The sequence below is a fragment of the Doryrhamphus excisus genome, linkage group LG22 (assembly GCF_037039965.1).
Source record: "Doryrhamphus excisus strain RoL-2023G ecotype Guam linkage group LG22, RoL_Dexc_Guam_v1.1, whole genome shotgun sequence".
In the NCBI taxonomy this organism is placed as follows: domain Eukaryota; kingdom Metazoa; phylum Chordata; class Actinopteri; order Syngnathiformes; family Syngnathidae; genus Doryrhamphus; species Doryrhamphus excisus.
In genome coordinates, this window is record NC_136378.1 from 1,174,982 (window position 1) to 1,195,323 (window position 20,342).

Sequence of the window (20,342 nt, forward strand, 5' to 3'; positions counted from 1 at the left end):
AAGCGTGTTGTCATGTTTCTTGTCGGTCTTCCAGGTGGAATGACGAGCCACTCCCGTCGGCGCCTGGCAATTAGTCATGATGGCAATAAAAGCAACCCGTCAGCCAGTTCCAGTAGCACACTCCGTATCTCTCAGGCCGCCATTATAGCGCCGATAGCAGAGCAGCATCAGGGTTTGCCACCGAGTTGACAAACCACAAAACATGGCGGCGCAGCCACAGCAGAAAGATAAGAGATTGAACTCATCCATCTTGCAGTCAAATAGTAAAAATAGCTTTTAATGGGTCGGTCAGGTCTTAGAAATGTGGTGGCCACACTTTTTTAATGGGGCCCTGATTTCCTGATGTACCAGATGACTAACTCCGGCCTTAATGGGCTCCGAGGAAAAGATTTAGGCAGTGGAACAATAGAAACTCCCACTCACGTATGTTTTATTATTTCTTTATTTTTAAAAACAAAACCATTTATTCGTAAGAAAACACAGAATACAGCAGTGGTGACTGCAGCTAACACTGCGTACACACTTAAAATATACGCTCTAATTACAGAAAACCCCAACGAGGAGACTTTTTTAATAACTAATTATCTATATAAGACATTCATTTAAGAAAGTATTATACTCTTTTCCAACTGCTATGGGAAGTAACATAACTATAAACTATATTTCATACTGTATAAGCAACAAGACAGAGACATGTCAATAATGAGTTTATCATACAGTAGATGCTCATGAGACATGAGTGACATGTGTGGTGTGATGCAAGTAGCATGTACCAGTGTGGGCAGCTGGGATGGCATCGCTGGGACCACACACACACACACACACACACACACACACACACACACAACTTGGAATCAGCAGCCAGAAAAAAAATCTCTCTTGGCTGCAAACGCCTCCACCCTCTTTCTTCTGCGAGCATCTAACATCTCCCAATGACGTCTCCGTAGGAAAACATACATGATTGAATTCCAGCCCTGAGATCCACCATGAAATCAACCAATCAGAGCTCATGTCGGATCCCCTTTGACTCGCCTCGTACTCACATCTCTGCCTAACCAAGACACCTTTGACCAGGGGTCTCAAACATGCGGCCCGCGGGCCAAATGTGGCCCGCAGGACACTAGTTTGAGGCCCCCGCCTTGATATGAAAGTTTAATGTTAGTGCTTGCCCGCGCAAGTTTGATATGGATGCTGTATGGTATCATGTACCCAGAAAAAATTATTACGTTTGATTCATGTTCATGTTAAAGGTTAAATAACTGTAGTTATCCTCCCTATCCGTGTGGAAGTGGTAAGTTTTTGGCTTTTTAAGTTTAAAGGAAATAACTCGAAGGCTACCGTTTAGGTCGCTAGCTCTCTAGTTTGCGAGTTAGCATGTGTCTCAAGACCCTGCAGTTGCGCAATATGTTGTAAATAAAAAGAGTATAAATGTGACTATAGTCGTGTTTTGTCATGTCTACAGGGCTCTAATAATGCTTTGTTCATTTTAATCTGAAAGAATAATTTGTCTACCCACCAACTATATGTGGTTTCTTAAGTTTTTATTATTATTATATTTATTTATTACTGATTGATTGATTTTCTTTATTCTTGATTTGTTTATTTATTTTTCATCTTATTTTGTGCAGAAAAATAAAAATGAAGATATTTGAGAACAGTGGAATGTTTTATCAGAGCTTTTATTGTAGAAAATCGGAACCAAAGCACTGAAAAAGTTTGTATATTTTTCTGTTTTTAATAAATGTGTTGTTTTTTTTTTGGAAAACCTGATGCGGCCCAGCCTTGCCCAGACCCTAGCTCCAGTGGCCCCCAGGTAAATTGAGTTTGGGACCCCTGGTCTACATGGTGTACACGGGCGATGCTAATACTAGCAGTGGTACAGGTTATTTAGAACTTCCACAAAAAGAATGAATGAAGATAACATCTGCATAGTTTGCTTCGACATAAAAGCAAAACGACAACAAGCTCACCAGCCTCACTCAGGACCTTCTGGGTCTCTGAGACGCTCTGCTAATAAGCAGAAGATGCCGCCTTTCCATCACCTCCACTCTGCTTTGGACGCAGATCCTGCCTGACTGCCGTGCGTCTTCCTCCCCACCTGCAACTCCAGGAGGTGACTAGAAGGGATGGAGATCCCGTGGTTTTATTTTGAGCGGAAAGGAGGAGAAGGGAGGAATGAGAGAAGAAAAGGAAGTTGAAGGAAAGGTGGATTCAACCAAAAAGGAAATGGAGGAAGAATGTGACGATGAAGAAGTGGAGAGGGTGGAGGAGGACTGGAACGGTTGTCAAAGAAGAGCGTGAGGATGAGAACTCTGGATTTTCATAGCCCGGGGGGCACTCGGGATCAAAGCAGCGGATGGAGGCATCTTCGTTGCCGTAGTTGGTCCAGTACTCCTCCGCGTCGAGCTTTGGGAGCGCCACCTCGGCTTCTGATAGTTCATACTTCGGAGAATCGAAAGGACTTTTGGGAAAATACTGCGACTTTCCTCCTGTAAAAGGGAAGGCCTTCACCGACTCCGTGTTCTTCTGGTACAAGGCTTTGGAGGAAGAGGCGGGCTTATGCTTGGAGAACCACCAGCGGGTCTTGGTGCTGAAGGTGGTCGTGGTGGTACCGGCCAGAGAGCCGGGGTCAGGCAAGGGGCAAAGGGCAAAGTCCAGCTCCCGGAGGAATCTGAGATCTTGCCCACGGCGCTGGGACGGCGACAAGCACAGCAGCTCGGAGGACGAGATGCGAGACGTGCGGAACCACTCCCACAGGGGGCGGGCCTCGCAACCGCAGGACCAGGGGTTGCCATTGAGGCGGAGGAACTGAATGCCCTGGGTGTCCTTCATGGCCTGTCCAGGCAGCTCAGCCAACGAGTTGTTGAACAGGTAAAGGATCGTCAGGCGGCCGAGATCGCGGAAAGCGCGGCGGTTCACCTGCCTGATTCGATTGTCGTGGAGGAGCAGTCGGTCCAGGTTGACCAGGCCTCGAAACACATTCTCAGACAGGGTCCGGATGCGGTTGCCGTGGAGAAACAGGTGGGTGAGGTTGACCAGATCTGAGAACAGGTCATCCTGCAGGATATGGAGCTGATTGTCCTGGGAAAATAGCAAAATAGCAAAAGACAGTGTCAGGAAATATGGATTCTAACCTGGTCTTCCCAAAGTCACGTTGTTTCATAAACAATAAGTATTGTTTGGATTTTTACTTATTGTCATGTTATTAATAAACTGTGTTCTTAATCAAGCTTTTTGTAAACATCCTTCCGTGTTAGCTAGCTAATCAAAATGACAACAGGAACCGGACGTTGCAGCGCCCGTCAGAGGTTGATTCTCAAAAATGTCCACACAAAAAAATATAGAATATATAGAGCGTTTCAATACCAGTTGAACCAGGAATTATACTGGTCCCATTATGGATCACACCTGTTCATCATCATTGCCGTTCATCACCTTGTTAGAGAACCACAAGTTGTGCACCAAGTACTGAACACTGAACATTTGGACACGCACAGTCAAAAGCTTAGACCAGGCGTGGGCAAACTGCGGCCCGGGGGCCACATACGGCCCACTAAGTGTTTCAATCCGGCCCGCCAGTTGCTTTTTTCGACTTTTAACATACAAACTAGCAACATGACTTGCAAGTCGGTTGTTTGTCTACTATATGTGCCCTGTGATTGGCTGGTGACCCCGCCTCTCGCCCAAAGACAGCTGGGATAGGCTCCAGCACCCCCCGCGACCCTCGTGAGCAAAAGCGGTAGAAAATAAATGAATGAATGTGGTCTGATTTTTAAAGTGGTCCTGAAAAACGGACATGAAACATATCGCTAATAGTGTGACACTTTTACAGATAAAATTAGATAAATAATTCAAGGTGGACTGTTAGAATTATAAGCGTAAAATAGTGTGTGTGTTAAATATATATTCTGGCCCCCCGGACAGTTATGTTAGCTCAACACGGCCCACAAATCAAAACGTTTGCCTCCCCCGGCTTAGACGTTAAAGCCAAATATCCCAGCGTCCATGCTCAGGGATTGTCTTCACCTGCAAGTAGAGAAACTGCAAACTGTACAGCTTGTGGAAGAGGTCGTGGGGTAGCATGGCCAACTTGCAACGGTGCATGTGCAAGCTCTGCAGCTTCTCCAAACCCCTGAATGCTCCACCTTCAAGGCGCCGAAGTGAGGGGTTATCACCCAAGTCCAGCTCCTCCAGAACCCTTAGGTTACTGAAGGCCCCGGCCTCAATCCATGTGATGTTATTACCATAGAGCCAAAGCACCTGGAGAAGGCCAGACCAAGACGTGTGAGTAGATCCTCCAAACACAAGCAGTGAAAAAGTCACATGTCAACTTTTACCTGCGTCTCGAAGCCAAAGGAGTCGGCACGGAGCTCTGTGATGCGATTGTTCTGCAGAAAGACACGCTGCGAGTCGTAGGGCACGCCGGCCGGTACGATGGTGAGGTTCTGGGACTGACAGCTGACCGTCATGGGTGTAGGGTAACACACACAAAGCCTGGGGCATGGTGCCACACTGCTGGGCTTCGCTACCAGCAGCCACAGGATCAGCCACAGCGACAGTCCGCCTGAGAAAGACGCACATGAAGAGGTGTCCGTTTCAACTCTTGGCCTCATCCTTTTAGATCCTTCTGCTGTGGCTTCTTTGTGTGGGCTCGTTTCCCAAGCCTGGTGCATAATTTACCTGATTACATGGCACAAATCATTCAAGCATTCATATGTACCTGATCACTTAACACGGGGTGCTCTGGCTACTGTGTCACGGTTACATAACTCCACATGATCAGCAGTGCAGAGTAAAACTAAGAAATGAAAAAAAAAAATCACAACAACTTGAAATAAAAGCTTCCGCATTGCCGTTACAATAGGAACGTTATGGAAAATTAATACTTCCCATTTCGAAGCTTGCAAAGCAGAAGGCACACATAAACAGCAGTAACCGGACCCGGATCAGTTTCCCTCCTTCTCAGTTAGCCCCCGGGTTCTTTGGCACGGCTCAGATGACGGCACACACACACACAGAAAAGGACCACGGCGGTAAAAGTAGACGCATGAAATGATAATGAACTTCCCATTCATGCGCCGTACGCAAGATTTTCCAGCGGCTCACCTCCTGACCTCTCAACAAGTCGGAGTGTTATCTGCGTGGGACGTTCAGGAGAACACGAGACGGGGATTGCAAGTGGAATAAGATACCGATCTGAAATCTTGGTTAGTCTTTATTTACTGCACAGCATCACGGTATCACGGTATCAAACCATCAGCCTTCCAACTAGCTTCCAGTGTGGGTTGGATATATTTGAAGAAAGGTACAGCGACGTTTAATGAGCATTAATGGAACATTTCTTTTTTCTGTCTTACTCCAGCTTCTTCCCACATCCATGTAGGGTGGTTTGCCTATATGATTGAGTCCAAGTCAGCTGGGATAGGCTCCAGCTCACCCATGACCATAATGTGGGCAGGTGGTATAGAAAAGCTGCACAATAAGATCCTACTATTATACATACAACATTCTTTAATGTGGATAAACAAACAAATTTGGGTTAGCAATTTGATCATCAACATGAAAAAGTGCATTTGTTGGTTTTCTTCTAGCACTTGGAAATAAAAACAGTGCAGTAGATGTAAACTCACTTTTGAAGTTGTGGCATATTCTCCTGGAGCTCCTCAAAGTCCGACGAGTCTCCATCGCGAGCCAAAGCCGAAAGCGAGTTAGCCTGCGCGGCGAGGGTTTGCCTGCTTGCTGCTATCTGCTGACCTTCAGCTCTGGGGACCGAGTCTCCGAGCCTTGCCTCCAGGGGAGTGGAACCGGGGAGTCCCGCAAGCTGTTTATACTTGCGGCCGCTTGTCGCCCACATGCGTAGGTAGCGAAGATCCTCGCATACGTCAGCCTGGGAGGAGGGATGACAGGCGCCGGAGGAAGGGCCAAGAAAGGTATTGGACCGGCGGGGTCTTTACATTACCTAACAATACAACACCAATAATGGCGGTGGCGTCTTTACATCGAAACAGACTGACGTAGGAAGTATACAGGAAAACTACGCTCCTCTTTTGGGCTTTTTGAAACAAAGTTTGATGGCCAATGTCTTTTTCATCAACGTAGTAAACAACCCAGACAACAACTTGTCTCTTTCATTCATGTAACAATTTCACAATTAATTTTTAAAAATCGCTAGCTAGCTATTAGCTATATAGCTATATATAGCTATATAGCTAGCTATTTCTGATAGCAATACTTCCGGGTGCTGTCACGTGTCAGCTGCCATCTGTTGCCAAGCAGAATTCACGGGGCACATTCACCTATTTGTTTTCAATTCCACTTCCACAATCTCTATGTGAGATTAAAGTCACAATGTGAGTTCTAAAGATATAAAAACAGATAAGCACATAATGGGACACACCTATTTGCCACAAAGCCTGCTATTAAAACACCTCCAACAAGGTTTTATGGTTTATATCCATGCTGTGAGTATGTAGGAACAGGCACATTCACCATAACATGTAATACTTGCAGTATTTTGGTCATTTTAAACACTTCCTTCCAACATAGAAGCGAACGGCTACACATAGCGTAAACTTTTCCAAACTCAAAAATCCAAACAGCAGTGGTGGCAACTCCAATATGTGGCGTTACCTTTGGCTAGTGGCCCGTGGCATTGAGTGCGGGCGTGCTATTAGCAAGTGTGTTTTGGAGCTGGCGTGGCAAGGTGTCACTACACCAGTAACTTAGTTCTTATAGTTCTTTGGTGAAACAATATTAATAATAACAACGTCACTGTAGGTCGTGGTCTTAGAGGTTATTCAGAAGCCCCATTCTCTTTTTTTATCTGTTTTTATATCTTCATAATGAAGTGGAAAAATATATGACTGATCTGCTCGTCGCTTCCATGCTAATGAGCCAAACTTTTTGTATGTTTGTGCGGGGAGAAGTTGATTACGTCGTCTTTTCAGATGATGACAATGAAACGAATTTAGCTTCACAATCAAAATGTCTCATTTGATGTCAGCCATGTTGGAAAGTAACCTATTTGGCTCCATATACAAATAGCAGGTGGCCATGGGAGGAAACCCCAGATGGTGCTGCTACACATTTTTATTCATAATAATAAAGCCTAAAGTGGGCACTATGAATATTCAAAAATGCTATTTACCATATGAGCCATTCATGTTCTTTACAGCCTTCATATTCAGCCGTGGAGCAGAGCGATGGAACACGGTTGCAGACCAAAGGTGTGAAACACACGATGTGCATCCATTCATTGAATTGTACAATTGTACCCTTGTTTTTATTGTTATTGTTATTGTTTGTTAGCGTCCATCTTCTTCGTCATATTTGTCTGGCAGCTTTCTGGAAGAGGTGCAAGGGGCATACAGACTGGATGTGGGAGTCAACTCCGGGTATTACTCACTAATTGCCCCCCCCCACCACCACCAGATGGGTCAAGGTCAGTGTCACATCATGTGTTCCCAATGTTTCCCCCGCAGGACTGCAGTCTATTTGGGGTGTGGGGCTGCAGGGCTGGGGGGGGGGGCTGAAAAGGCATTATTGTGTATTTGTTTTTTATGGATGCTGCGATGGAGGGTGTGTTTGTGTGTGTGTGTGGGGGGGGGGGTGCAAATGTGCTTTCAAGAGTCTCCAATGGCATCTAATAAGAACATCTAAAGGGGCCTGAATGCTTGCTAAATATAGCGTGAGGGGCGTCACTCGGTTCTGAGGAGGGGGGGGGGTTGGGCTTATCCACCTGGAGATGCACAGGATATGAATGAATGTAGTAGACATTTTTTTAAAAATCCAAAAAATAATACTATCATCATTATTATTCTTCTAGTATTAGCTTGTTTTTGCCCTATTATATGAAATTTGTCCGATTTTTTTTTTGTAAAAAAAAATAAATAATAATAATAAATATCAAATTATTTAAGGGGGCTTGAGAACATTTTGCAGGGGCTGAAGCCTCCCTAAAATAGGCCTGATGACGCCACTGTATAGCGCTAAAGTAGCTAAAGTGTTTAAAGAAGCAGCGTTATGATGCCATCTGCTGTACGATGAGGAACGACCACCTACCTTCAGAGTCCCATTAATATGTTTAGAAGCCGGGGTGAACAGATAGCGTCAAGTATGTATGGAAACAAAGTCCTCAAAGTCCGGTTTGCAAGTGCAGCACATGCAAGTCAAAGATCTAGCTGATTGGAGGACACATACTGTACCTACGTAGCACTACACTTACATTAGCAGCTATACTTCGAGATTTCTACACATATTCTTTGGCTTCCAGACTCCGTGGGGGTGCAGGAGGAGGGTGTTGTGTGTTCAATGCATGTGTGCGTAATGACGATACAACATTGTGTATCATCATCCATTTATGATACATCTTCTCACATCGTCTGCTGTGAATCACGGCCACGCTGGCATTTGAACTGGTGTAGGCACAGCATGTTCATGGGATCTGTCCCGCTGCTGTAAATGTGTCACCGTATCTGGCTGGAACCATCTCGCACACATGCAAAGATGCACGCAGCTGAAGCTGAAGGCCTTCTGCGTGCTTCTGCCGCACGATGTACGGTGCATCAGGACTGTAGAACGTTCTGCAAATAATGCAGGTCACGCTGAATGGAGGTGCTGTATTTAAATGACTCCATACTTCCTGTATGTCTGTGCCACCCACCTAGTACCGGTCACAGCAGTTCTACTCAGGCCATGTCAACAAGCACCCCACTGTGTTTGGGACAAACTCACTTGTGTACTTTGACTGTTATACACACTGTACACTGACTACTCCAAAGTATATCTAAGTTTAATTTCTGCACTTTTGTCCTTTGAGAAGACTCGGTTTTATGAGATACTGGTTTAGTTCCACCCCATCTTCGGAAGTGCTGCCATAGCTGCGTACCGTAAACATGGCCCGCAATTGAAACGTGTTCTCAACCCCAGTTCCCGGGATCCGCACCCATATTGTTGGACTGTTCGATGAATCAGATGAAATGTGGGCGAGCATGGCATAGCAAGGCCCAACCAGTCTTCCCACTTAATCATTTGATATTTACTTTTACTGTCGGTGAACTTTATTTTTTAGCGCCTATCGTAACCTACTTCATCCATCCCACAGCGTCACATCACATCACACCTAATATCCCATTTAACTTCATTCTTCCAAAGATGTGTGAGAAAAGCAAGCGTGCCAAATGATGACAAATAGATGGTGGAAAGTGACGCCAACATACGTTTGCCGGCGTTTCATTCGGTTTCATAGAGGATTTAGGTTGTGGGTTTAGGTTGCAAACGTAAACAGATGGCGACCACCGCATGAGGATGGCGTTTCTAGGTTGCGGTTGGCTTTTCTATTTCTGGCATCCGTCAGCATATGCAGGCGTCTCCGTATACACGGCTGCATTCATGGTGATCGACATGCACGTGTTGGCAGCATGGCCGACACATCAACACTCGCATGCTTAATGTGACAGACTGGGAGGAGTGGCACGGCAGGGGGGCTTTGTTGTGGGAGTTGGCGGTTATCTTTGACTTATTTTGGCTCAGACTGTCAGAGTGTATCTTCATAAAACCTGAATAATAACCTGAAACCTAAATTCCTCATTTATCTTAGTTAATTGATTCTAGCCCCCATTGTGATAAGTGAATTTCATATATACAGTTCAATATCGTTAATAATAAAATGTAAAAACATTTGCAATCATTTTTCCCCTTACAGTCCTTTAAATGTCATCAAAATACATTCGTTTGTTTTTTTTTCAACAAAGTAATACAAAATTCATTTCAGCTCTTGATGCAGACTTGCCACCGTCCACATTCCTCACCTGACCACTAGGTGGCAGAGCTGAGTCGTCCCAGTTGACATTGAATTGCTGTGTTGAAGGTGCAGCAGTCGATGTGTGGATGCCGACGCTGCACCGGCAACAAGTCTTGCCAGCGTGTGAACAGGATCTTTGTTCCCGTGGTATCGCCTGTACAAAAGCACTCACGCTTTGAGTGGACATTTTGTGGCCACTCGCTGTCCATAATACTTTTTCATAAAGACAAACATGACTCAGCGATACAAGAACATCTGTGCTAACATTGGAGACGCATAATACGCTTCCTAATTGCTTTGCCTTGCATTGTTGATGTTTCCCTTGTAAAAGATGTGTGTATAGCCCTGCATTGGATAAGTAGTATAAAAATAGCACAAGTACTGGACATGCACACTTATATATAATAGTAAGCATCACCAGTACTAATGTAACAGTGTGTGTGTCAGCATCACCGCTGACAGAGTATGTTGTCATTGGTCATCATTGGACGGCTACTTAAGTCGGTTCTTCGCTCGCTCAGACGCGAGCCTTCGACAGTGCAGGAAGACAGACAGAGGGTGGATGAAGGCCAGCAGCACGAGCACCGCCAGAGCCACGTTCACCTGCAGGGCATTTATCAGAGATGAGCGGAGATGATTGCGGTTTGAATATCATCAGGTGGTCTGGTACTCACATAGAAAGGATCTCCGTGCAGGAAGGTCTTAACAAAGGCGAAGCAGGCGTACTGCAGTAGGGAGGCGATTGCGGAAACAGCCATGACGAGGCCGTACAGCTTGCCAAAGTGACGTGATGGGAAACTACAGAAAAAACAAAGGGGGCATCATGTCAACAGTATGGTGATTATTAAGCAGGTAGATCAACAGAGTATTCAGTCAAGAGCAGGATGAGTGTCTTGGTAGGGCACAAACAGTTGAAAAGGCAGCATTTCAGGAAACGCTGCAAACGTTTGACAGAGTACAAATTGCAACTTTACAGACTGACAAAGGGAATATTGCATAATCTATCTCATGGAACTTTATTAATATATATACATATACATATAGTATATAAATTTAGTCCAGTCATATTTCTTTCATTGTACTATTTCCTATGTTACATGACACCCCTATTAGTTATGTAAAAATACAAAATGACATTTTTACTTCTATGGTAAGCGACACAGTCTGGGTTAAGCAGAAAGGCCCACGGCCCATATGCTCCAGAACATCCATTTTTCCAGTAGGGAAAGCGTATTATACTCTCACAAGGGAGCCTCACTCTGCCAAGTCAAAGTCATGTCAAAGTCAGGTCCAAGTCAAAGTCAGGTCCAAGTCAAAATCAAGTCAAGTCAAAGACAGGTCAAACTCAAGTCAGGTCAAAGTCAAGTCAAAGTCAGGTCCAAGTCAAAGCCAAGTCAAAATCAAGTCAGGTCAAAGTCAGGTCCAAGTCAAACTCAAGTCAAAGTCAAAGTCAGGTCAAACGCAAGTCAAACTCAAGTCAAAATCAAGTCAAGTCAAAGTCAGGTCAAACTCAAGTCATGTCAAAGTCAAGTCAATGTCAAATCAATGCCAGGTCCAAGTCAAAGGCAGGTCAAAATCAAGCCAAGTCAAACTCAGGTCAAACTCAAGTCATGTCAAAGCCAAGTCAAAGTCAGGTCCAAGTCAAAGGCAGGTCAAAATCAAGGCAAGTCAAGTCAGTCAAGTCAAGTCAAGTCATATAGCCCTTAATCACACTTTGAAAAGCTCTGGTACAGACAGATGGGACCGAGAGGAGATAGTATTGCTAGTAAAAATAGAAATGAAATGGTATGGTTGACTCACGCCACACTGAGGAACGCTGCGTTTCCACCGTACAGGAAGGAGCGATTGAGTACTTGCACAATGAAGGTGAAATACTGAAGCGACAAGAGCGGCACGGCGGCACAAAGGGAGAACACCAACGCCATGGCCGACGTCAGGAAGAGAGATAGAACCGTGGAATTCAGATCTGCTTCCTGCTCGCTCATTCCTGCTCAGACAAAAACCAATTTACCCTTTTATTAAAAACAAAAAAATTTAAAAAAACTTTGCTTTGGTTCCAATTTTCTACAAGAAAAGCTCTGCTAAAACATTCCACTGTTCTCAAATATCTTACTTTTTATTTTTCTACACAAAATAAGATGAAAAATAAATAAACAAATCAAGAATAAAGAAAATCAATCAATCACTAATAAATAAATAAATATAATAATAATAAAAGGGCAAATAATAAAAACTTAAGAAACCACATATAGTTGGTGGGTAGACAAATTATTTTTTCAGATTAAAATGAACAAAGCATTATTAGAGCCCTGTAGACATGACAAAACACGACTATAGTCACATTTATACTCTTTTTATTTACAACATATTGCGCAACTGCAGGGTCTTGAGACACATGCTAACTCGCAAACTAGAGAGCTAGCGACCTAAACGGTAGCCTTTGAGTTATTTCCTTTAAACTTAAATAGCCAAAAACTTACCACTTCCACACGGATAGGGAGGATAACTATTAACAGTTATTTAACCTTTAACATGAACATGAATCAAACGTAATAATTTTTTCTGGGTACATGATACCATACAGCATCCATATCAAACTAACATTAAACTTTCATATCAAGGCGGGGGCCTCAAACTAGTGTCCTCCGGGCCACATTTTGCCCACGGGACGTGTCTTTGAGACCCCTGCTGTACACAGTGCATGCTGTCTCCTGCCATTGTTTTGTTGAAATCAGAGGTGGGCAAACTACAGCCCGGGGGCCACATCCGGCCCGCGAGTCAAAAAGTTTGCCCACCCATGTTGTAAGTAGTACTCGGTATACTCTGCCTGTTTTGACAGAATATACCTTTTTGGCTTTGATGCAATTTCCTGTACTTCTCATGGAAGTAACCACCTTCTACAATACTGAAAGACGGGGGAATCGCCCTTTGGTCGAAATCGGCCTTCGGTTTATCCTCCTGCTGCCGTTATCATCAGTTAATTTTTAATTTCTATGCACTAGTGACACATACAGTACATACAGTATACCTACAGTGTGTGTACTACCCTTGATGTGCTTGTGTCTGCTTACCTTCCACCCGGGGTTTGTGCTTGTGTCTGTCCATGATGAGGCCATTCCACGGCGCACACAGCACCCCACACAGTTGGGTGAAAGCAAAGGCGTTGAGGTACTGGCTCACTGCAAACACAAAACCGTTTTTATGTTTCAATTTCATGAAGTGAGTGGAGGCAGTATTGTCCCATGCAAAACGGGCGGATGATACCATTTAGTCGGGACAGGGTGTGGTGTGTTCATACCGAGTGAGGGCTCTCCATCACTGAGCTTCTCCAGCGTGGGGTTCAGGGTGCCGATGAACAGATAATGTCTCAGCTGGATCACGGCCAACCAAAGTACATGCCACAAGTATAGTTTGGACAGAATGCACTCACGGAAGCTTTTCTCTGGGATGGGGGGTGGGGGTGGGGGGGTAATACAGAGATTTGGACATCATTATTTCAGATACTACATCTGCCCGACAAATAGTATGAACATAATATCGCCATATTGTTTTGAGGCAGTGTTGATTCAGCTTCAACTAGTTAGTAGTACAGGGAAATACTGTAAGTATGACATGCTGTTATGAATTTGCTTGCTACTACATGCTACAGCATGAATAGAAAAATATAAAATTTTATTTGAGCTTTGTGGAGGTGTTGTAATAGCAGGCTTTGTCGGCGGAATAAGTGTTTATCATTACGTGCATTCCTTAGCTGCCTCTTTTTTTAGCTGTTTTTATATCTTTACAATGCACAGAAGAGATGGGCAAAACTCCTTGAACTGAAACTGCCAACTGACTTGCTAGCACATGAATTAGCCTTGTTTGACCCGCATCATATGTTACTATATGAAGTTCGAAATGGAACCTAAATGCCGCTTCCTACATATGAAATGGAATGCATGGATGGAGATGCGAGGCCGACCCTGAGGTTTCACACACCTTGTTCTACAGGTGCATGGCTTGACATTTGCTCTTCCTCTGCCGGTGCCTCAAAACTCACATTTGACTCTTTGGAGGGCCTTAGCTTGCTGCAGGATAGCCTGAGGTCAAAGGTCACAATACACCGTTTATTCAGCACGCCATGGTTGGCTTCCGACAGCATTGTTGCTTATAAGGCACCACAAGTGCTTGAGATTTCATACCCGTATGTGTAGTCATCAGGCAGCGGGTACGGTATAAATTTCCTGGGGAACAGGAAGATGGTCCTGAGCACGTGAAGGACGCTGCAGGCAGACAGGAAGAAGAAAGCGGTGTGGAAACAAGTCCCAGACTCGTACAGCAACTGCATGACAACAGGAAGATCATCATTAGAAGTCAAAGACGGATGATTGAGAACTCCCGACTGTTCCAGACTCACCTTGATGATTAAGAAGAGCGCTGAGGAAGAGTCAAAGGCCCCGTTGTAAAGCGTGATGACGGTGGAACGCTGGGCGCCGAAAAGATTACCCACCTTCATGGAGGAGCGGGTGAATAGATTAGAAACGGTGACCGTACATAACATGGTACATTCCTGAAATGAACTGGGGTGAGGACGGACCTGCCAACGTGTATGAATTTGTTGTACTACTTTGTTGTACATGCAGTGTGACTATTGGATGCGCTTGAAGGCTTCACTGATCTCTATTTTGTTCCATTTTGCTGGTCTCTGTTTCCGGTTCAGTCTGCACAGGACATATTAGCTTCTCAATAGTATTTCAATCCATTTTTGGGGGGCAACAACATTTCTGTCCCCGGAATGGCATCAGGAGAGAAAATAATAGAGAAGCACTGCGCTGAGGAAACAATCTTAGCAGTATTATTAAACAAAAAGATATTGTTTATAAATAAACTGGATTTACTGGTACATCTGCTTCATTTTCAATGAACAAATACATGATCGGGATTCGGGACACACCCTCATGATTATTGATGTATGCCCACAGGGGCTTTTTGTAAGAACAGCTGATGGTTCACCTAAAGTCAACAAACATCTTTTGTTTGGCATCACGTTAGTGTTGCAGCTTAGCAGGTGTAACTTTAATAACGCTTACTGCTAAAAAACAAGAACGATGTTCACTTGAGGGGGAATCTAATCTATTTGAAAGCAGCATGAAATCAATGAGCTTGGGCAGCGTGGCTGTTTTTCACTTCTTCCTACTTATGTGTCCTACTTATTGATGGTGAATATTGTACCGTGTAGAGCAGGTCTTGGCCAGGACGCCGCAGTCAGGATTCTAGTATTTGTTCCATGAAATAGTCTATTACAGGGGTCTCAAACATGCGGCCCGCGGGCCACCAGTTTGAGGCCCCCGCCTTGATATGAAAGTTTAATGTGCAAGTTTGATATGGATGCTGTATGGTATCATGTACCCAGAAAAAATTATTACGTTTGATTAAAGGTTAAATAACTGTTAATAGTTATCCTCCCTATACGTGTGGAAGTGGTACGTTTTTGGCTATTTAAGTTTAAAGGAAATAACTTGAAGGCTACCGTTTAGGTGGCTAGCTCTCTAGTTTGCGAGTTAGCATGTGTCTCCAGACGCTGCAGTTGCGCAATATGTTGTAAATAAAAAGAGTATAAATGTGACTATAGTCGTGTTTTGTCATGTCTACAGGGCTCTAATAATGCTTTGTTCATTTTAATATGAAAAAAATCATTTGTCTACCCACCAACTATATGTGCTTTCTTAAGTTTTTATTATTTGCCATTTTATTATTATTAATATATTTATTTATTTATTACTGATTGATTGATTTTCTTTATTCTTGATTTATTTTTCATCTTATTTTGTGTAGAAAAATAAAAAGTATTGTTTTATCAGAGCATTATTTGTGATGGCGTCCATCTGATATGGTTATACTGCTGCACGCTTGTGCTGTAATCATCCCTTGACTGATAAGACCTGATAATGTACAGGGAGAGGAGATGTGGGTAATAACCTGCATGTTGGTCATGAGCAGCATGATCCCACCCACGGCTATGAAGGACATTGCTGGGAACAGCAGGCCGGGTAGAGCTGTTGGGAAGGAAGAGCGTTAACGAGCATCTACGGTAAATATGTCTAATATGTGTTCCAAATGTCGTGTGTTTACCTGAGCTGGAGAAGGCCACCATCAAGGTCCCCATGGTGTGAACGCCTCTGATGCAAACAAACGGAACAGACGGTCATTGTCCGTGTCACATTATGAACAGTTCAACCTTGTCCAAATATTGTTTTTGCATACCATGCCTGGACCCCCCATTGGGGTCTTTTGTTTGACTTGAATTTCTTCCCCCCTCCGTCCCACCCTAACCCCAACTAGATCCCTGCACCTCATCAAGCCAGCTATTCGCATTCCTTGGCTTGGATTGTCCTCCGCCCTCTTTTAGTGGAAACATATGGATGGTTTGTTTTGGTTGTTTGGGAAAATTCTGTGCTGGGATGTTTGTGTTTATATTGCGTAATAGTCGGAGCAGTATAGCCAAATATTCCCCTCTTTTTGTTAACTTTGTAAAACCTTCTAGATTCCAGTTCGGGTTCTTGCTGCATGAGGAGATTAGCATCCCCTTATGAAAACGTCTCTGGCCTTCCTCGCTACTTTGCTACTTTTACTTTACTTTTCCACGCTGATGGACTCCACCCTTAAAGGGTATACTGGTGCAAAGATTTGTTTTCGCTCATATTTGACAGACCTGTGCTATCCAGCACCCCCCCCCCCCCCCAACCCTCGAAGGGGTCTGCCAAGTTTCATGTGATTTGACAAAACATGCTAAAGTACAGTGGATGTTTAGAAAAGTGGATGTTCTTCACATCATAGCGCCACCATGTGATGTAGCACGGGCAACACAGTAGGGGTGCATGTTTAGCCACCCTTTTTCATATCCCATAATATACAGTAATATCAACTTGGGCACCCCGTTTTGTTGACTTCAGTCATTCGGTCTATGGATCACCGGTTTAGTGAGCTCAATAAGCCTTGAAGTTCACAGACAGGTTCCTCCAATCATCTAATCAACCTTATTGAAGATGGACGCTTGTTTTTCCATCTCCGAACCTCCTGTGAAGATGGCCAACATGGAGTCCGCTAGCAGCTGTCACGTGACCTGAAGATTGTCCTAGTGTCTTGGTTCACTGGTAGGCTGCAGAAAGCAATCTCAGGGATTTCAGATCTCCATTTTCACTGTGAGGAACATCACGAGGAAATGGGAAACCACCAACACAGTCGTGGTTAGGACCAGGGAAAATATCAGAGAGGTGACTGCGGAGTATGAGAACGGTCCTAGACAACCCATAGACCAATTCCAAAGAACAACAACATGGTGTCGCTGTGCTTTGTTGGACAGTTGGAGGTCATAACCAACATCTCCAAGCTGTTCTATTCATTTTATCGCTGGGGGGGCCACATTGTTGCACACTGTTGTTGGTAGCCCACCTCTAGTGACTTTACTCTCCGTTCTACAGGTTCTGTCACGTCATACTCACATTCCCAGGAAGCGAGCCACGGAGGTGCCCAAGTGGTCGAAGATGAAGCCACTGGCGAGGGTGAGGAAGTTATTCATGAAGGATGCGATGGTGAAGACCAGAGAGAACTGTTCATCCTGTCCGCTGCAATCTGACACAAACAAACGCACAGGAAGATGTTTAGAAGTTGTGAGCTAACGTTGGTGTTGCACCTTTCTTCTCATCGTTCAACCAGAATTGAAGGTTCCGGTGGAGCAAACCAACCTAAGACCTGCGAGCCATTGGTCGCTGTGGCGTTGACGCACAGTGCGCCGAAGTAGCCCTCGCTCTTGAGCACGAAAACGAGCGAAGCCCACCCAAATATGATTCCTGCAAAACACAGACACTCCACCAGGCCCGTGATGAAGGTGAGGCCTCGTCGCACCCACGACGGTTTCAGACAGTCCACCATGGTCCCGGCTTCTCTGGCTCCTGCGGGCACGCCGTCTTCACACGTGGCCTCCTCGCTGCCGCAGCTTGAGGCCCGTCAGGTTAGTCATTCTTGTTTGGAGCTACCAAGTCATGGAAGTAAAGCTCACCTTTGATGCTCACGTTTCCACCTTGGTGTTGCTCACATCTCTGTGCTCCTGACTCACACGCTTCCTTTTAAGTCGGCCAACTCCTCCTTCCTCTTTGACTCTCTCTCTCCCTCTCGCTCTCTCTCTCCTCCTTTTCCTCATTCATGGTGCAAAGGGAAGTCCATCTCCACATGGTGAGTGGAAAATGGAAAAAAACACAAATGCTAACAAAGCAAGAACTGCTTCAGCCGGAAAAAAGATCCCGTTCCTCAAAGAAAAGGAAAACATTGATGATTGTAGTCGCATCACTGATGTTTACAATAATTGGTAGAGCTGGGAGAACGTCGGCGTTCTGGAACTGCCAACTTCGTCACAAGTCAAGACAAGACGGGGTCATGAAGTCGGAGGCGGGAATGTTCAAGTCCTTACAGGCCATATTAAGAATATGTAACGCTATTTCAACAATGAATGCGTTTGGAGTCTAGTGACCAGACTTTGTTGGCGTTGCATTCAGGATTGACCTGAAATGTATTGTTCTTAAACCTGATTGGACGTTCATAGATGTCATATAGTCATCCATGTCCTAGTCCAAATTAGACATAATTGGACATCATTTCAACACACAACTAAGTTTCTCCAACCTAAAAGACCAAGTTCATGTGACTTATTGATTTGTTGTGGGAACTTCATTTTTAGGTCAAATAACCAAATATTTTGGTTGTATCAACAACGTAAATCAGGTTAACAAATTACTTCAATTAATTTCAATTTAATTGTGAGTTGAATTTACTTGAGGTAATTAGTTAGACTAAATCAAAAGTGAGTTGAGATGACTTGAGTTCTATTGTTGATACAACAAAAATATTATGTTTATTTGACCTAATAAAGAAAGTTCCCAAAACAAAGCGATAAGTCACTTGGACTTGATCGTTTAAGTTGGAGAAACTTAAATGACCTGAAATAATTTGCTAGATTTAATCAAAATTTTAAGTCAGCGAGATTACAAATTTTTTAAGTTGAGTCATTTTTTACAGTGTGGAGCTGCGTATCTTGATGATATCATTTCCATCAACACAGCCAAAATCTGCATCAGATTATTGGCACAAATAGGTCCAATTCTGATATCTTTGAACAATTGTGTGAGGTTGGTGTTCTGGGCATCGGAATGCCGTGTTCGGTTCTGCAACACAGGAACCCCAAAGCATGGAAAGTGCTAACCGCAGCAACTTTGGGGACAGCTTATGATCCAATGTGATGGCATTGAGTCAAAACAGCTAAAAAGAGATGAACACGGGATTGTCTTTCCCAATCATGACTTCCTGTTTTTTTTAATGATGCTGTCGAAAATGATAACATGTGACCTAAGAGAGGTGTGTGTGTTGTGTAAGCCATAACGCAGCCTATTCCGGTCTGAGGTGGACAAAAAAAGGTGTTTGATGTCATAACTTGAATGTTGGAATTCCTTGTGTGGCGACAATGGTTGACTTCCAAGTTGATTTTACTGTATTTTCCGAACTATAAGTTGCATTTTTTTTCATAGGTTGGCTGTTCCTGCGACTTATACTCCTATACTATACTTTATGTTACATAAACATGGACACCTTTTGTGTTCATATGTGGCTAACATGAGTAGATCAACTTTGCCAAACGGCTATCATTAGCTCCGTTACTTTGCATAACACTCTGACCTATGTTGCAGTCGGAATCGCACGCAGTTCTATGGTGATTGTTACATTTTCCACCGCTACACCGCGGACATCATATCACGTCACTTCACACGGTTCGGATTTTGGAGGAATATTTTTCAAATTGAGCAATTTAGGGCTGATAAGATTATGAACTTCTCGTGTGATCTTCATCTCTCTCACGTGGGACCATGTGCTGTGAACTTTGGAGTGAATGCATATTGCGTCCATGTCCACCAATGGAGATAGTTTGTTATCTGGTCACAGGTGAACATACCCGACCTGCGACGGCAACACGAATTGGGAACGGATTCAACGTGTGCTTGGGGTTATCATCCATCAGCAGCTTCGTGGTTCAAGGTAAACAACAAGACAATCTTGTTTTTTATTGGCCCGCCACATTCTGAAAATATCATTCAATAAGCCCCCCGGAGATGCGCATAATATGAATGAATGTAGTACACATTCAAAAAAAACTAGCTCTGAAACCATTCTATCCAGTGGACAGTCCCCAATGATATAATAATAATTATTATATTATTAATTAGCCTATTATTATTACTATCATCATTATTCTTCTTCTGATTATTACTACTACTAGTAGAAGTAGTAGTAGGCTAGTATTAGCCTGCTTATTGGCTTGCTTATTAGCCTGCTTTTGCCCTATTATATAAAATTTGTCCAAGGTTTTTTTTGTAAAAAAAAAAATCAATAAAAAAAAAAAAATATATATATATATATATATATATATAAATCAATAAAAAATATCAAATTATTTAGGAGGGCTCAAGAACATTTTAGGCCTAACCATAATACTACCGATTTTGATGAGCTAAGT

At 43.7% G+C, this 20,342-nt stretch overlaps 2 protein-coding genes and 1 long non-coding RNA gene across 4 annotated transcripts; 1 reads left to right on the top strand and 2 right to left on the bottom strand.

Moving 5' to 3' along the window:
• Positions 1 to 479: 479 nt before the first annotated feature.
• On the bottom strand, positions 480 to 6,181 carry rtn4rl2b (reticulon 4 receptor-like 2b). Its single transcript, XM_058063233.2, has 4 exons — positions 5,631 to 6,181; positions 4,338 to 4,564; positions 4,027 to 4,260; positions 480 to 3,081 (listed from the first exon to the last, which is right to left on the bottom strand). The coding sequence occupies exons 1-4, from the start codon at positions 5,683 to 5,685 to the stop codon at positions 2,212 to 2,214; spliced, it is 1,386 nt and encodes a 461-aa protein (XP_057919216.2). The 5' UTR covers positions 5,686 to 6,181; the 3' UTR covers positions 480 to 2,211.
• LOC144894608 (uncharacterized) lies at positions 5,647 to 19,954 on the top strand. Its single transcript, XR_013625243.1, has 6 exons — positions 5,647 to 5,930; positions 7,175 to 7,226; positions 7,309 to 7,441; positions 17,263 to 17,343; positions 17,498 to 17,792; positions 19,772 to 19,954. It is a non-coding gene; the product is annotated as an uncharacterized LOC144894608 (long non-coding RNA).
• Positions 9,036 to 17,952, bottom strand: LOC131110281 (equilibrative nucleobase transporter 1-like). Of its 2 annotated transcripts, XM_078788032.1 has the most exons (13): positions 17,841 to 17,952; positions 17,527 to 17,777; positions 17,284 to 17,413; positions 15,914 to 15,960; positions 15,761 to 15,837; positions 14,199 to 14,291; positions 13,984 to 14,123; positions 13,781 to 13,881; positions 13,101 to 13,244; positions 12,874 to 12,981; positions 11,603 to 11,789; positions 10,477 to 10,600; positions 9,037 to 10,405 (listed from the first exon to the last, which is right to left on the bottom strand). In XM_078788032.1, the coding sequence occupies exons 2-13, from the start codon at positions 17,711 to 17,713 to the stop codon at positions 10,295 to 10,297; spliced, it is 1,449 nt and encodes a 482-aa protein (XP_078644158.1). In that variant the 5' UTR covers positions 17,714 to 17,777; positions 17,841 to 17,952; the 3' UTR covers positions 9,037 to 10,294. The 2 variants fall into 2 exon arrangements, with proteins under 2 accessions (XP_057919214.2, XP_078644158.1); XM_058063231.2 differs by having other exon boundaries at positions 9,036 to 10,405; positions 13,984 to 14,291.
• Positions 19,955 to 20,342: the final 388 nt, after the last annotated feature.

Coding starts and splice junctions, on each gene's coding strand:
- rtn4rl2b (XM_058063233.2), bottom strand. CDS start 5,685: ATGGAGACTCGTCGGACTTTGAGGAGCTCCAGGAGAATATGCCACAAC. Junction 4,565..5,630: donor AATATGCCACAACTTCAAAA/GTGAGTTTACAT, acceptor CGTCTTTCTCAG/GCGGACTGTCGCTGTGGCTG. Junction 4,261..4,337: donor CCTTTGGCTTCGAGACGCAG/GTAAAAGTTGAC, acceptor GGCCTTCTCCAG/GTGCTTTGGCTCTATGGTAA.
- LOC131110281 (XM_058063231.2), bottom strand. CDS start 17,713: ATGGTGGACTGTCTGAAACCGTCGTGGGTGCGACGAGGCCTCACCTTC. Junction 13,245..13,780: donor CCATGCACCTGTAGAACAAG/GTGTGTGAAACC, acceptor CCCCCATCCCAG/AGAAAAGCTTCCGTGAGTGC. Junction 10,406..10,476: donor TGCACGGAGATCCTTTCTAT/GTGAGTACCAGA, acceptor AATGCCCTGCAG/GTGAACGTGGCTCTGGCGGT.